This window comes from Ammospiza caudacuta, chromosome 9 (genome assembly GCF_027887145.1).
Source record: "Ammospiza caudacuta isolate bAmmCau1 chromosome 9, bAmmCau1.pri, whole genome shotgun sequence".
Classification (NCBI taxonomy): Eukaryota; Metazoa; Chordata; class Aves; order Passeriformes; family Passerellidae; genus Ammospiza; species Ammospiza caudacuta.
This window is the reverse complement of record NC_080601.1, coordinates 1543570-1560126: the sequence shown is the minus strand read 5'-3', so window position 1 is coordinate 1560126 and position 16557 is coordinate 1543570. Positions and strand designations below refer to the sequence as shown.

Genomic DNA, 16557 nt, shown 5'->3' with positions numbered 1-16557 from the left:
TCGTAATAAAACAAAAAAATACCAGTGCTATCTGAGGAGGCTTCAGCAAGGCAGGAATCGTGGAACCATTAAGGCAGGAAAAGACTTCCAAAGGCACCAAGTCCAGCTGTCAAGCTAACATTGCCAAGTGCACCCCTAAACCACATCCCAAAAACACCACACCCCAAAACCACCACAGCCACGTGCTTTCTGCATGCTTCCAGGGAGAGTGCCTCCACCGTGTCCCTCAGCAGCCTGTTCCACCGCTGGACACGCCTTTCAGGGAAAGAATGTTTCTTAACATCCAATCTAAACTTTCCTTGGTGCAACCTGTGGCCATTTCCTCTTCTCCTAGCACTCATTACCTGGGAGAAGGGACCATCCAGCCACAGCCAGAAGGGTCCCTGAGCCTCCTGTCCTCCAGGCTGAGCCCTCTCAGCTGCTGCTCCTTTCCCCAGCTCTTGGCCCTCCCCTGGACAGGCTCCAGCACCTCCATGTCCTTCCTGTCCTGAGGGGCCCAAGAGTGAGCACAGGGCTCAAGGTGTGGCCTCACCATTGCACAGCCACTGCCCTGGTCCTGCTGGCCACACCACTTCTGATCCAGGCCAGGCTCCCACTGGCCTCCCTGGCCAGCTGCTATCAGCCTGTACCCACAGTTCTCTCTCCCCAGCAGCACTGGGTGTTCCCATACCTCCAGTGCAAGGCTTGCAAGGTGTCCCAGAACAAACACCCAAAATGAGTACAAACACCTTTCACAATGCTTTCTCTTCTCACCTGTGGCCACAGCTCAACGCCTCCAAATTCTTCAGTGCGCTCTCAACATTAATATTGCACATCAATTTGCCCAGAATTTATATTTACTGTAGCTTAGACCAAATTTTATTTTTACCAATGCACTTCAACACCCATAAAGAACTTGTTTTTATAGACCATCCCACTCCACATTCCTATCATCTGAATACAGCCTCCACACTCCAAGAGAATGTTTCTGAAAGACTATTCTCTAAGGCATTGCTTGAGCTGCCACACTAAGGAAAGACTCCAAAAACGTTTTTCTTAAGTGTTGGACAGATATTTTAAAGCACACCTTATTTTCATAAAGCTCACTGATCCTTTTTAATGCTCCTGTTCCCTGAACACAGATAGCACAGTGCTCCATGTGCCTTAGCTCACCTTCAGATCCCATCCATGAATTCATGCACTTGAGTGCTCTTCATGAATCACTGCTTGTACACACAACTGACAAATATCCTGTGGGTAACATTTCCAGAAACACATCTACAAACACAAAAGCCCTGACCCTGGCACCATTCATGCAATTTAGGGGGGGAGAAGGACCATCCACTTGACATCAACTGCTTTGGCGTGCCACAAGGGAGAGAGCAGCATAAATAACTCTGCCTCACATTGTTAAAGAAGGCTTGGGTATTTTCCTGACTCTGGCTCAAAGGAAGAAAATGGAATTATTTACTGCACATAAATCAGCCAGCTGGTAGAGAATGCACTGGGAATAAAAATCTTTATCTTTTATTTTTACAAACACTTCAATGTCAGTTTTAGAACATTTAAGACAGTCTCAATGTCCATATTTTTAAGAATGAGTTACAGATTACAGGTTAATACTTCCAATAAGAAAGGCATAAAACACCATCAAAAATTAGAAGTGGCCCCAAAAAATCTATCAAATAGAAGGGTTTTTTAAAATTTTAAGTATTTAATCACTATTTCAGTAGAAAATAATGTATTCTACTTTGCATATTTTTACTGCAGTTTTTTTCAATGTTAAATATCATTCTACATACTGCTCATTGATATGTGGAGGAGGAAAGGAAGTAAAACAAATGAAAAAGTATAAAAAATAATTATTCCTGCAGGTGAAAACTCTTGACTGTAAGACTCGGCATCTTCAGCATCACTCTCAGGAAATACTGGAGGTGGCAACTGATCTCAAATACAACCCAAAATTTGTTAGATAGCTCTTTGCTCATGGAGATTATGGAAAACAGAAAAACTACTCTGACTTCTCTAACACAGAACCCCAAGGAGGAATGTAAAAACTTTATACAATCCTACCCAGAAAGAACTGAAGCACAGACTAACACAGTGTGCCATTGTTACCCTGCACAGAGATCCCCAGCCCTGGGAGGAACAACACAGCTGTGCTAAAGGCACAGTTGTGCTAAAGGAGTCTCTAAGCCATTTTCCAGGCCATGTGCCTCCACATTTACAGGGCTGCATCGTGCCACTGCTGCCTGGTATTGCCACTGGTTATCAGGGAAGGGTGGGTATTTGGTTATGCCAAAACTAAGTTTCTAGGAAACTCTGAAGCAGCTCTTCCAATGCTATATTCAGTTATTGGCAGCACTTTGAGACAATCTCTCAATACTGCAGTAGTTCAGGAAGCAATGTCTTGATACCTTGAGTATCATAGTATTTGGTTCACCTTTATTTTAATATAAAAATATTTTTAAGCATCAAACATAAAACATTCTTTTTTGTTAACAATGTAGTTCAGTGTAACTCAATGTCAATCCCCAGACATTTAGGAAAACCAAGACAGGAACTCTGATCTAATGACAGCAGCAGAACCCCTGTCCACTGTTTCAAATCCAATGTATTTGTGTTATACACAAATAAACACTGGCTAATCCCACCCAGCGAGCAGAAGGTAAACTCAGCATATAGAACTAAGCCAACAGTGTGTGCTTTCCCTGTGAGCCAACATCTGTGGTGTGGATGACAGATACAAGCCTTCCAACTGGCCTGGTTTTCATCAGTGATCCAAGGGACTCCACAATGCAGGGATTTTCTACACACTGTGTCAGCTGAAGCATGCTAACTTTGGCAAGTACCTTCTTTGGTGTGCCACATGCACCGGCTGAGAACTAGACTGAGAAGCCTTCCTTCCACAACTAACATCCTCCAAACAGCTGGAATACAACAAAGGCCACAGACAGGGGGAAACACCCAGGGCAATTTAGGGACAGTGTTGTATTCCAAGGAGAGAGAAGCTGCCAGCTCAGAGAGGTTTTACACAGAACAGCTGCTGTACTACTTTCAGAGTTTACAGCAATCAGCACTGCCAATTCACATGGCAGGGAAGAGAGAGGGTTAATTCAGCAAGTGATCTGCAGCTATTGCCACAAGGACTTCCTAGGTACTGCCAGGCTGGCTCTGCCTCAGTATTTTCCTGTACTGATGCTGTTAATCCAATGGCTGCCCTCACACTGAGCATACCTGGCTAGGACAGACTTCAGAGAACCTCAAGCACTTCCATTGTTTCCTTCCTGCCACAGCAGTACAAGACTATTAAATAAATAAATTACAACAGGAATCTCAAAATAAAGTTAAATTGCATTCCAAGCAGCAGTTGCTAAAGTGAATCTGGCAAGAACATCATTTTTATCTGTGACTGGTCTCTTTCTAAGGACAGACTAATTTTCATTTATCATCTTTCCAGCCTTTCAATCACCTTTCATTAAGTATGAACTTTAATCCTTGTTCTTATACTTTTAACATTTTCTTTTGAAGGGTCCACTCAAAACATAAGTTTTCCTTCCACAGGTATGAAACAAGCAAAGCATTAGGCTTAAGAGAGGGAAAAGACAGTCAAAAAACTCTCTTAGAGCCAAAGCATTTCCAAGTGAACAGGCTCAAGCTTTTCAATGGTTGAGAAGAGCTGGGAGGGAAAAAAACACAAAGCTTAGATGGTTTCTTTGTTTTATTCTGGATCTGCACTTTCTTTGTTTTGTCAGGTTTCTTTGATCCTGCCAAACTCAAACCAAAATTTACTTTTCTTTACCCCTCTAAGAACACCCACAGTGCTGCAGCTGCCTCAGCACAGTCTGAGCTACTGGTCTATAAGAGATTTTTAAATTCAGTCTATCAAGACATCTATTCTTACTACTTTGAAACTAATTTTGTGACCATCCACATATCCTCAACAACTTCCACAAATCACTGACCTGTTAACTGAGGGTTTTCACACCATCAATCACATCCAGGCAAAAATAAATAAAGAAAGGCAGACAAAATGAGAGAGAGGCAGCTCAGTTAATAGTAGCTGGAAATAAAGTCATGATAGAAAAGAAAAGGTCACTTTCTGAGGAAAGTAACCTTCCAGACAGGAAAACTGAGTAAGAGAAGAAAATATTTAAAAAAAAAATTGGGAGAGGCAAAGCTTCAAAGGGGAAAATACAACTTTCTTTTTAAAGAATTACTTACTTCACACATTGGAATTCCATTTGCAGTGTATTCTACATTTAAGCATCTCCAGGGTAACACTGTGCAAGAGACCAGCTAGAACATGCAGCATTTGCTAGGACAGACTGGGGGCAAAGCTGGAAGTGACCAAATGAATGCCCAAACCTGGAAGGCAGAGCCCTGGGGAGCTCCTGAGCCAAGTGCAAGTGCAGAAGAGCTGTGGGTGTGACTCTCAGAATAATGTCTTCAGTCAAAAGTTCTTCAGCCTTTATTCCCTCCCTCTATGGTTATCCAGCTTACTTTGTGCAACTGTAAAATACCTGAATTATCAGTGGTTCCAGTAGTTTCTCCACTGTGAATGTCTGGATCTGCAGATTCCGAGGATCAATTTTCAGTTTAATGTTGGGCACTTTTGTTGACATTTCACCTGGGTACAAAACAAGAGAAGTGCAATAAGCCAATATTAACCATGACTACAAGCCTCACTGCCTTGTGTCAGAGCCCAGAGACCACCTATGTGAGTATACACTTGTTTCATAACAGAATCTGATCTCAAGAAATACAATTAACTTTCCCAATTCCCCATTTCTAAACCGTTAAAAAAATACACTGACACTCACATAATCTGTAAAATCATAGACTTAAAGTACATATAACTCCTTATGTTCACTCACAGATTAACTGACCACATGTTAAAAAAAAATTACAAAGATAATTCAATTAGAATACCTTTAAATAAAATCTTCTACTAGTCCAGAAAGGATCTTTGAAGCAAAAACATTAAATTACATTACTGAATTTATCACAATGCTATGTGCACAATATGTTATCTTATTCCACGTGCCAAATTACAGGGGTTATATAATAAACACCTTAACAACAAAAAGCACATACAGCAGTCCTTAAAATTTGTGGAAATTAACAGCAGGAAAAGGGAAACATTTTGTTATTTTATACCCTGCAAAAACAAATATTTTTTAAGTGTCAAGACAGATTAAGTTGAGAAAGCCTATTACTGAAGTCAATAAGATGGAAGTAAAGCCAAGTAAGGTCTTTAAAGTGAATAAATCATTCATTAGGAACTTGATGCAGAATCTACTGATGTGAATTAATAGTTTCCACCAGGTTCACTGGGCCATGGCTCAGGCCATTAGCCTGAAATGTGTGTGTGCCAACAAAGAATTACAACTGCTTTAGCTGGATTGCAACCCATTATTGTCCCAAAATAAAAGACACTTTAGATTTTGCAGTAACTCAACTTCTTACAAAACACAGCCTGGCAAAGCCTTTTTAGCCAATACAGACTTCAAATACACAAATAATGGGTATCTGTCCTTTTTAAGCAAGACTTATTCCAACCACTGCTGCTGCATAATGAAGTAATGAGGTACTGCAATTGTGCAGGCTGAAGAGATATATTGTCACCTTCCAGTGAACCTGGCAGTGATTTAATAAAACACAGTATGGGCTGTAAAATAAATAAAACACGTTCTGGGTTCCTGCAGCAAGGGGTGTAGAAATGCGGAGAGTTATCCACATTTCACTTACAAGCAAAGATAATATGAGCAATAATTAAAGAATTAAGGTATAAAGCAAATTAGAGTTTTGCCATTCTCATTAAAGGTTGCACAAGTGGCAACTTTTTCTTTAATTACAAACTATACTAGTGGCACAAATTCAGCTGCATCCAGGCAGGCAACAGCATATGGAATGAACTAATTTTGCAGTTTTAATTCTGAGCCAAAAGAGAAAGAAATCTGAGATAAGACTGACCAGAAAGAACCACTTATCCTTCCACAGATATGAATGGGAAGAGAACTCTAGAAATGTCAGAGCAAATTAACTGCCCATATTTTACACATTCAACATGTAGATACTTTCAAACAGAAGCTCCTGAGCTGGTTTCCCTGTGCCCACCCCTTAACCAAAAACCTTTTCATTCAACAAGATCCTGTCCTCCAGCTTCACTGGGATTGCACCACACCACACCATTCCACACTCTGGGTAAGGTACATCCTTTTCTGCCACCTGCAATCCACTGGTTTTCTACATCTTTGGCCAATATTGCAACAAATGTGCTTTTTATTCACATTAGGAAAAATAATAAATATTGATGGTGTTGGTTACCAACTCTCATCTTCGATATTTTCACAAGTCTCCCAAAATATGGGCACTGACTGAAATCCATCACAACAGCTGTAAACAGATGGCAGGGATCCACAGTGCTGTGCATTTTTTCTGCTCAGACACACATCAGGGACAAGGGGACAGGTAAAGGATGGGAGCTGCCCTAAAGAAGCCACGAGCTGACTCAGGTTATTTTTCTGCAGATACACTCACACTTTAAACCTTGCAGTGGCTTCCCCACAATTCCTTCATTTCTATCAAGGGTGTCAGCACCTGCTTTACTCAAAATGGAGAAATTCAACTTTTCTGCTGCTTGCTCTCCATTCTCACAGCACTATCTCCTCTGCTACATGCTATCTGCAATCATCAGGTCTTTTCTAAATTTTGGCAGATGAGTATGTATGGTAATTAAAGTCAATTTCTGTTACTAAAGGACTACAGTGCTCCAGAATCCCACCACAGAGCACTCCCAAACTTGGAAAGTATTACCAATCCAACCCCATCTTTGCAGGTCAGAAAAAATGTGAATCCATGTGTCATGACTTTCCCTGCTCTGGGCTGTTCTGAGGTTTTTGCTTGATTGTTTGTTCCTTGCCCTTAGCACACTGTCCAACATCAGCATTTTTATCCTTTGCTTGAGCCCTGAGTTCAAAAGGCAGTTAAGCCAATAATAGCTTTTAGCCTTGAGTCGGGCCCAGAACGAGCCATCAGCTGAAAGTCAATTGCAAAAACTATTGTCTCTGAAAATTTCAATTATATTCTAAGATATAAATAACCCACTTAAGGGCTCACTTGCTGATTCCAGCAATATTTTTAGGTAAAATTCTAATGCTTCCTGAAACTTCCTTTTGTTTCTAAAAAGACAGAAACAGTTTTGCAAGCCAATGCAGCGAAAACCACAAGACCTTAAATTATTTTGATAATCTGACTACATATTTTTAGCTTACCAGGCTCTCCTTGCTGTTATATACCATATAAGCTAATCAATATTTCAATTGGGTTCTTTAATTATTTCTTTTTAACTAAGGATAAGAGGTGATAGAAAGAAAAATAAACAGCCAGTAAAGATCATCCTGGGATTTTCTCTGGCATTTCCACTTACTAAGTGAACCTCTGTCCTTCTACATCATATTCATTAAGATGACAAAACCTGATGTTTGCCTCAGGAAAAAAAGGGCAAATCAACACTCCACCTTCCTTTTTTCTTTTTTTTTTTTTTTTTTAATGCATTTGTCTGCTGCAGCACAACATCCCCCTAAGTACAGCAGGGGCCCTGCCTGAGATATTTTGGCAGAAGGCAAATAACCTCACACTCAGTCAGATTAACCTCTACAGGAGGCAATCTCAGCCCTGCACACCAGCAGCTCTCACAACACTCAGGACGTTAAGCACGTGTTACAAGACACAGCTGTGTCCCACAACAGCCAGAAAACCAGCACACTCCTACCACATGCTACCAACCTCAGGATCATGGAAATTCTGTCTTTTCATCAGATGTCAGAACTATGGCGTCTGTTGGTGTAGTAAGAAAAACAGCCAAAGTCTATATCCCTCCAATGCAACGTGAACACAGCACCTGCAGCTTTTTTCAGAATCTGTAAGTACCCTGTACACAGACAGAAACTACCAAGTGTCAGAAAGCAGAGCCAAAGCCATTCTGCATAAATTAGAAAGCCGGTACTTTAGAATCCACTTGCTGCCAGATTGTTAGAAAGCCAACAGTGCATCACCACTCACCTATGCTAGCAAACATACGGTCCAAAAGCAGCACTAAAGCACTGTCTGTGTAATTTCCTTGTGCTAGGGACTCCAGTGGCAGTGCCCTGGCTGCCTATGGGCTCCTGAGGCATCTGCAGGCACTGCCTGACAGGCTCCCAGTGTATTTCAGGGTGACTGACAGCACACAGGCTGGCAGGGGGATGGGCATCCTTAAAGCCGTACACTGAGCACGAGCCTGCCAACGAAGGTCGGGGCTGGAAAGGTTTTCAACAATTGGATGGCACAAGGCATGAAATTACTTACACTTGCAGTGATTGTTCCTGAATTTCCAGCACAGAACCGTTTTGCCATGCATGCTGACTGCGTGCCAACCTCAGTGTGGAGGCAGTGACTCGCTCTCAGCCTCCTGAGCTGGACAGCAAAGGGATTCACAAAGCTCTCACCCAGGGACTTGGCACCAAATTTGTTTTCTCTGTTGTTTTTTTTCTATTGTATGGTGCCCTACAATGACACACAATCTATTATCCTAGCAGTTTCAGAAAATGCAAAGGCCTATTGCCTTCTAAACAATGAAGAAAAGTTAAAGTAGTCAGGATTTGTATTTTTTACCAAGATATATATAGACAGGGCACCTGAGGATTTCCAAGATATGAAACATTGCTGAGAATATATAACAGAATTTTTTTATTATTTGTTCTTAATTTCAGTATTTCCTATACAGCTTTATTAGTTGTTACAACAGCACTCTGGGAATAAAACTTGTCAGCCTTTTTGCTACAGTCAGTACAGCAAGTACAGCAAGTGCAAATCAGACTTCATGGAAGCCACAAAAAAACAATTACTGCGTTTTCCTTTCATTCTCTAGCTGACACACAAAATAAGACACTCAGGATGCTAAAATCTTCTAGCTCAGGCAAAGAAAAGTCCAGGCTGTTGTACTGCAGAGCCCTCTTGTACTCTGCAGGCAGATCATGCTCTGGAATGGAGCAGGATCTCTGACACCTGGCCCATCTAACACCAGGTAAAGTCTGTAAAGCACCTGCTAAATTATTGAAATCTCCACACAAAGCTGACAGGCTACTCCATAACCATCTCAGCTTTCATCATTTCTTACCACTAGCAACAAGAAACATTACTAAGGCACAGACACCAAAAAGGGGAGCTGGAGAAGGTGGAAAGATTCAGATCCATTAATAACATTTATTCACTGAAAGCCCCTTTATTTAAACAAGCTTTGCATTTAGGTGAAGGTTGGCAATGAAGTAACTGGAAGATTTAACTGGAAGATTTTTTTAATGTTAGCCCCAAAAATTAAAACCAGAAAAACACAGCACTTCTTTTTTGCATTTCAATTCTGCCTGTGTTTACTATCTCCCTAGAGCACTTTCTCAATCCACATCTGAAGAGCAGCTAAAATTCACAAGAAAATAAGATTTCCACCAAGTTCTTCAACACAGTTCTCAGCATAAATAATGTGATACATCAAACCTTACAGACAATCTAGCAAGAAAACAGCATAAGCCTAGTTCTTTGTGAATATTGGAGAATCCCCATGGCAAGCAATGGTTTCTGATTAACCTAGTGGCATTAAAAGGTTTTATTAAGGTTTATGAAAAAAAAAAACAAAAACCAAAAAAACGTGAGGTGAGATACAGCATCACACCTGAACAAACTTGTCTCATGAATACTTTCCTATACCTAGTGAGATGAAAATTTAAGATTTTTCCCAGGTTTATAACATTCAGAACAAGCTCTCTTTTCCTTGTTTAGTAATCATGATTATTTTCCCTACAGTGCTGTGTGTCAAAGCACTGCTTCAAGCAGAGGTGCTGCTCCACTGTCACATCAGGAAACAGAATCCCAGAGCAGAAATGAATTACTCCAGATCAGAGAGAATGCCAGTGGCAGAGCCCTGGAATAAAACCACAACTGAAGCACCTTACCCTCACTTTCTTTAACTGAGGCCAAAAAGCAGGCTGAGGAGAGCAGAACATTTCCAGAACCAATTTACACTATAAACCTACAGAATCACCTCCGTTCCTTGCTCCTATGCCAGGGTTCCCCTGCCACTGGCATTGTCATTCCTGGGAAGGTCAGAAATCCTGTCCCTTACATGTCCTGTCAGCAACCCTCCTCTGGTGAATGCACACACCTCAGGCAGCTGCAGCACCAACAAATTCCAGATGTTCCAGCAGCAGTGGGAATCCACAGCCTGAGCAGCTGCACTTGGCTTTCTGCTGCACCCTGGAGTGTTTCCCAACCAACAGCTACCCAAGAAACGTGTTACTGCCCTAAACCTGCAGCCACTGCAGGCAGCACCTTCCCACCGAAGTCTGACATGGAAACTGGGACCTGACACTACCAGCAAACCAAATCATCTCCCTCACCAGAGGAGTTCCACTGCATATGCACCACTGTGGGCGACAGCAGAATTAAAGTAATGCTGCTTAGGCCAGAAATACAAAAAAATTAATATTTGTTGAACCTATTTTAAATTCTTAAATAAAACCAGAAAATCCTTCCCCATGAGCCCCAGGGCTATTTTCACTGCAGGCAGTTTGAGGCCAGAGCAAGGACTCCTCCATTGAAGGGGCACACAGCTCTGCCAGGGATGGCTATCTGAGCCCCTAACGATAGGTTAAGGAGGTCTGGCTCCAAGCCCTCCCTTTTGTTATCACATTTGAAGTGCTCCTATCTGTGTTCAGAACCAGAGACCCGGCTCAAATAAAGTTCAAGTTCACCTTCCACTAAAAATAGGATATTGTTCAACTCATTGAAATAATAGACAATAACAGAAATTCCATGAGGTGCTAGTAAAAGATTTCAAATGTTATTTATTTTAAATACAGTTCCCCATTTCCCCTTACTGCTATTTGCTGACAGTTATCTATGACAACACTACACTCTGCTGTTTGGCCTTAAAAATGTGTCTCAGCTGCAAAGAGGTAAAAAGCCAGGGTTCCTTCTCTTTGGAGAGCTGATTTTGCCAAGAGATGTGGTTGTTTCCTACGCCAGGATGCTTCACCACCACGTACCATTTTATGTAACTAACTGATATAAATGTTATGAATGTTTGTATTATTTGTTTTGTCCAGTGACCTGAACAGTGCTTTAGCATTCTAGAACAGTATTCTTCCTCTTCCCCACTGCTTACAGACATGCCCAACACAACCCCAAAACTGGCTGAAGTGCAGTCTTAAGAAAAAACAACCAAACTGTGTTCCAAGGTGAATTAATTTCCCAACATTCATCAATGGGTTTGAACCAGGATAAAACAGTAAGAGTTCACTATGGTTTCCTCCCAAATGCCTGTCACAAGGCAGTTCTTTGCTGCTGGTTATCTCTGGGCTTCCCTAGGTCTGAACACAGCTGTTGTCTTCAATTTTACCTAACAGAAAAGGGTTCTGAAATGTACACAATGTTACACTGAATATAACAGCTCTCCTTTGGCCCTCTCTTATAATAACTTTTTTTAAAATATTTTGGAATTTTTAAAAAGTGGTATAAAATTGTGCAGTAACTCATTATTTTCTCACTGAGGCGGGATAAACACACATTTACACAAACCTTCCTTCAATCAGGTGCAGCATCCAGCAAAGTACCAGGAGGCAAGCTAAACTTTCTTAAACAAAAACAATAGCATCCATGCAACATTTTATTCTTCCTTTTCCAATATTCCAAAATGGCTTCTCATATTTGGAAAGTAGGCAAGCACACTGCACAACTTCAGCTACTGGCTTGAAGCGATAACAGACCACGACGATTAAAATATTTAGAATATTCAGAATTTTTTTTAATCATGTTTAAAAGTTTTTTGGTTGCCTTTTTTTTTTTTTTTTTTTTTTTTGAAAGCTGGCCAAGAAACCCAGCCTTTTAATTTTTTTTTTTTTTTAACTTTTGGAGATATTGTCTTATCAAACAGCTCCAGTTCCATTTATAGCTTCATGTGCTTCTGCCACGGAGAGGAAAATTGCCCACGCTGTTGTTCAGTCTTACCTTTTGCAGCAGGACTCCAAGGAAGGGAGCAGCCAGGACAGCTCTGTGGAGGACTCGGCTGCCCCGGGGCAGTGACAGCGCGGCCGCCTGTCAGTCCCGGCTGGAAGGGACAGAGTGGGAGCGCAGCACGGCCCTGGGCTCCTCCCGAAATGGCAGCGCCTCTGCTGGAAGGGTCCCCCGGACACAGCCGAGCCCATCGCCAAGCGGGTCTTCACAGAGCTCCTGGAACCTGCAGCGACACCAGGGAAGGCAATTCCTCAGAAACCCGCGAGGTTTAGGCTGAATGTGAGAAGGGAAAGGGGAAGGAGGAAAGCAAAGTGTGGTTGCAAATCCACACTCAAATACAGATGCAACGTACCTCTCCTTCATGCACCTTCACAAAACACTCAGAACGCACTTCCAGATTGATAATCCCCCATTTTCCAAAGATTTGCCACCAAGGCAGACATTTGTAAATGGATATGAGTTAAGTTTTGCTAATCTGCTCACAGAGCAAATTAGATACAATACACATAGAACAAGAAAACCCTGCTAAAACTCCCAAAAGGCAGAGGCTGCTCGATGTTTGCATCTGTTCTGCTGGAGACTGGAGGCCTCAGATCACTCAGTCTGAACATTTGCACAACGTCAGGCTGGATTTCCATTTTGGAAAATCTCAACCAAAGCACTGTGGCTGTTTGTGGTTGCTTAGAGGTAAAAAGGGCACAGACAGCCTCAGGCTGAGTAACCGGGCACTGCCTAACAGCACCGGGGAGACTCAACAAGGAATGAGGGGAAAAACACCCAAACCTAAGGAAGGAGCACATTGTGAGTACACAGAAGAGAGAAAGAAAAAAAAGAAATAAAAATACCTGAACATACATAATAGTACTGAAACAGTTGCAAGGAACAGGAAAAAAATCACATTTAAACCCTGTCATGCAATGGCCAACTGATTTCAAAAGTGTCTTCTGCACTTAGAGATGCAGAGAAGGAATGCAGCAAAAAGGATTATGGATGCAAAAGCATCAAATATTATTAATATAAACTAAGCAGACTTTCCTAGATTATATAATAATTTATTATGGAGAAATGTATGTGGTATTGCCATATTAAGCTTACAATTTTATTCATAACTACTTCCTCTCATGATCATATTTGAAGCTTAAACTCTGAAAAAATCCTTCTTTTCTCACCTGCAACTCATGAATTTAGAAGATATGAACAACAACAGACAGTTAAGAAAGCTGCTGGAGTAAGATTTAATTTTCTGAGTACTGTATTAAAACTGTATCATGCAGTGCAAGTATAAATCTCACCACTTGCAGTTAGTATTTCTCAGCATTCCTTAGCTCTCTCATTTACCTCATGAACATTATTTAAAAGTTAAGAACAAAACCACAGTTCACTTCACTGCAAAGGTCAATATAGATAAGTGGATTTATGTAAATAATCCCTATTGCGCTTTTCTAACCATCAGATCTTTGTAACTGCATCAGTGTTTTATTTATGAAGCAAATTGCTCTAGAGGTGAGCAGCAACCCTCTTTGTTTTGATAAACTCACTAAGAAGAGGTGTTAAAAATGCTCATTTTATTTGAAGTTTTTTGACCCATCATTTTGAGTTATCAAATGAGGAATGGGATTCAGCTGTTTAAGCAAACACCTAAAACATTTATATACTGTAGAATCCATCAGAAAAACCTCTTAGACACTCCAGGTATCCCACAGACTTCAACCACTTATCAAGGGCTGGATGTGGGGATGCTTTAAAAGGCTAAAAGTGTCTAAATCAGTGCTAGACACCAATGTTCAGACACCTCTCACAACTGCAGAGGAGCTGCTTCGAATTCTGGGCGCTTATTAAGAGGGATTGCTTCAAAAGCTGTGGTAACTTCATGGCAGCAGTCGGAATTAGCAGGGTTTGGATAAGGTTCTTGCCATCCCAATAAAAATAAGCACTATCTTACAAAAGACCCTGAAAGCATTTTCAGATGTTGCTGAGGCAGTTGCTGGCAAGGCTGAGAGGAGTGTTTGTACTAATACACCAAAAGTGGGGCAGCAGGGGCAACTGTGCTCATTTCCCTGGCAGAATGGACGAAAGCAGAAGCCACTATACTAAAAGAGGCATCCCAAAACCCCTGTAAAAAATATATTTTTGCCTACTTACATACTCATACCATTCATGCCACAGAAAGTCAGTGTGAAATGCTGAAAGTTCTGAGCAAAAGGCAGCCAGGTCCAGGATACACCAGAGTACCCAAAAACACCGGTCTGAGCCACATTCTCTCCTCAGTAAGGGGGGGGGACATCCATATCCCTCTTTGGCCCGAAATCCTCCCTAGTTTCTACACTGAAGGCGCCGTCTGCCTCCTCAGTGTCCTGAATACACAGCACACCTGCTTTCCAACACGCCCAGCTCCCTGCTTGCCTTCCCTTCGCCCCTTCCCCTCCCACAGGACAAGCGCTCTTCCTTCGTACCTGGAGCCGGCCATGGCAACCCACCCGGGCCAGGGCTGACCTGAGGGGAAAAGGGCGGAACCTGAGGGGATGGAGCGGGTCTGACCTGAGGGGAAAAGGGCGGAACCTGAGGGGTGTGTCTGGTCTGGTCTGACCTGAGGGGAAAAGGGCGGGAACCTGAGGGGATGGAGGGGGTCTGACCTGAGGGGAAAAGGGCGGGAACCTGAGGGGGTGGAAGGGGTCTGACCTGAGGGGAAAAGGGCGGAACCTGAGGGGATGGAGGGGGTCTGACCTGAGGGGAAAAGGGCGGAACCTGAGGGGATGGAGGGGGTCTGACCTGAGGGGAAAAGGGCGGGAACCTGAGGGGGTGGAAGGGGTCTGACCTGAGGGGAAAAGGGCGGAACCTGAGGGGATGGAGGGGGTCTGACCTGAGGGGAAAAGGGCGGAACCTGAGGGGATGGAGGGGGTCTGACCTGAGGGGAAAAGGGCGGGACCTGAGGGGATGGAGGGGGTCCGAGCTGAGGGGAAAAGGGCGGGAACCTGAGGGGATGGAGGGGGTCCGACCTGAGGGGAAAAGGGCGGGAACCTGAGGGGATGGAGGGGGTCCGACCTGAGGGGAAAAGGGCGGGAACCTGAGGGGATGGAGGGGGTCCGACCTGAGGGGAAAAGGGCGGGAACCTGAGGGGATGGAGGGGGTCTGACCTGAGGGGGAAAGGGCGGAACCTGAGGGGATGGAGGGGGTCCGACCTGAGGGGAAAAGGGCGGGAACCTGAGGGGATGGAAGGGGTCTGACCTGAGGGGGAAAGGGCGGAACCTGAGGGGTGTGTCTGGTCTGGTCTGACCTGAGGGGACCCGACGGGTGGCGCTGACCTGAGGGGAGGGATCCTGAGCTGAGGGCGGAACAGCGCGGGGCTCTGGCCTGCGGGAGCCCGAGGGGGATCTCGGCCTCGGCTCCCCCTGTCCCTGACCCTGTCCCTGCTCCTGTCCCGCCGCTCTTCCTTCGCCCCGTGACGGTAATTAGCTCACAGAAGGAACCTGCGCACTAAGCCTATTTGTTAGGGTTGATTTAAAATCATTTTATGTCAGCGTTCACGTATCGTCCCTCCCGACGGACACTGTTTTTTCAGGTACTAGGTTGTTCCGGTCTCCCATGATTGCCCCTCCAGTTTGATTCACCAGACGAGGTTGTGCTTTTTTATCTTCTGCTATAAAACTTTGGGCAGGATTTCACAGCTGTGAATGAGAGCTAGACCTATTGACACACTGCACTTCTGGCAAACACATTTAAAATTAATCAAATAAAGTACCCATGAAAACAAAGCAAATTTTAAATCAAATCCAGTACTCATATCTGCGTTGCGTGAAGACAATCCCAGTCTTGGCCAGTGATCATCCAGGTAAGGAACCTGGCCGATTCACCCTTCCCACATACCTGGATTTCACTCCCACAGAAGGCAAATGAAAAATTCCCAACTGGAGAGTGGGTAAATGTACCCCAGAATGGCAGCAGGGCATGGATAGGCTGTCTGACCAAACACAGGACCGCAGACACATCCCTGTGCCCACCAGTAGAGACCTCGTCATGTTTTCTAAAATTATTTCAATTCAGCTAGGCAAAAGAAAATTTTATAATCAGATTCTTTAACAAAATTTCATGCTCCTGCAATAACTTTTGATGTTAGCCCTCACTTGAAACAGTTCAGAAATAACTCTAATTTTTAGGAGGGCACATTCAAATATTCTGACTCTCCATTTGGTTTCAGTTATTATCTGTAAGTAAGCCCAGTAATTAGTAATTTCTTTCTATTTACTTCTAATAGAAGCACTGAGTTAATATATTTCATATTTGTACATTATTATTTAATCAACCTTGTCAGAATTATATTGAATCCCTAAGGCATAATTTTATACAAACAAAAAATAATATTATCTAAAGAGATGACTCTTAAAAACAGCCTGCTTACAAGGCACTAATTCTCATTCCCACTGAGAAACCATGCAGTATGAAATTAGTAGTTTGGGAGTTTAAATTGCAAAATTAATCATATTGCCATAAGTGTCAGAAATGAAATAGCAATGACTGAAATTCCTAAAC

The 16557-nt window shown here is 42.8% G+C and overlaps 1 protein-coding gene across 1 annotated transcript in view; it reads right to left on the bottom strand.

Annotated features, from left to right (window-relative positions):
- The window catches only part of CTNNA3 (catenin alpha 3), a 415687-nt gene extending 407568 nt beyond the window's left edge, over positions 1-8119 (bottom strand). Inside the window, exons 1-2 of the mRNA XM_058810887.1 lie at positions 8047-8119; positions 4503-4609 (exon numbers count right to left, since the gene is read on the bottom strand). Coding sequence (XP_058666870.1) covers positions 4503-4609; positions 8047-8062 — 123 coding nt within the window. The 5' untranslated portion in view covers positions 8063-8119. The remainder of the gene's footprint in view (positions 1-4502; positions 4610-8046) is intronic.
- Between the last annotated feature and the right edge of the window lie 8438 nt (positions 8120-16557).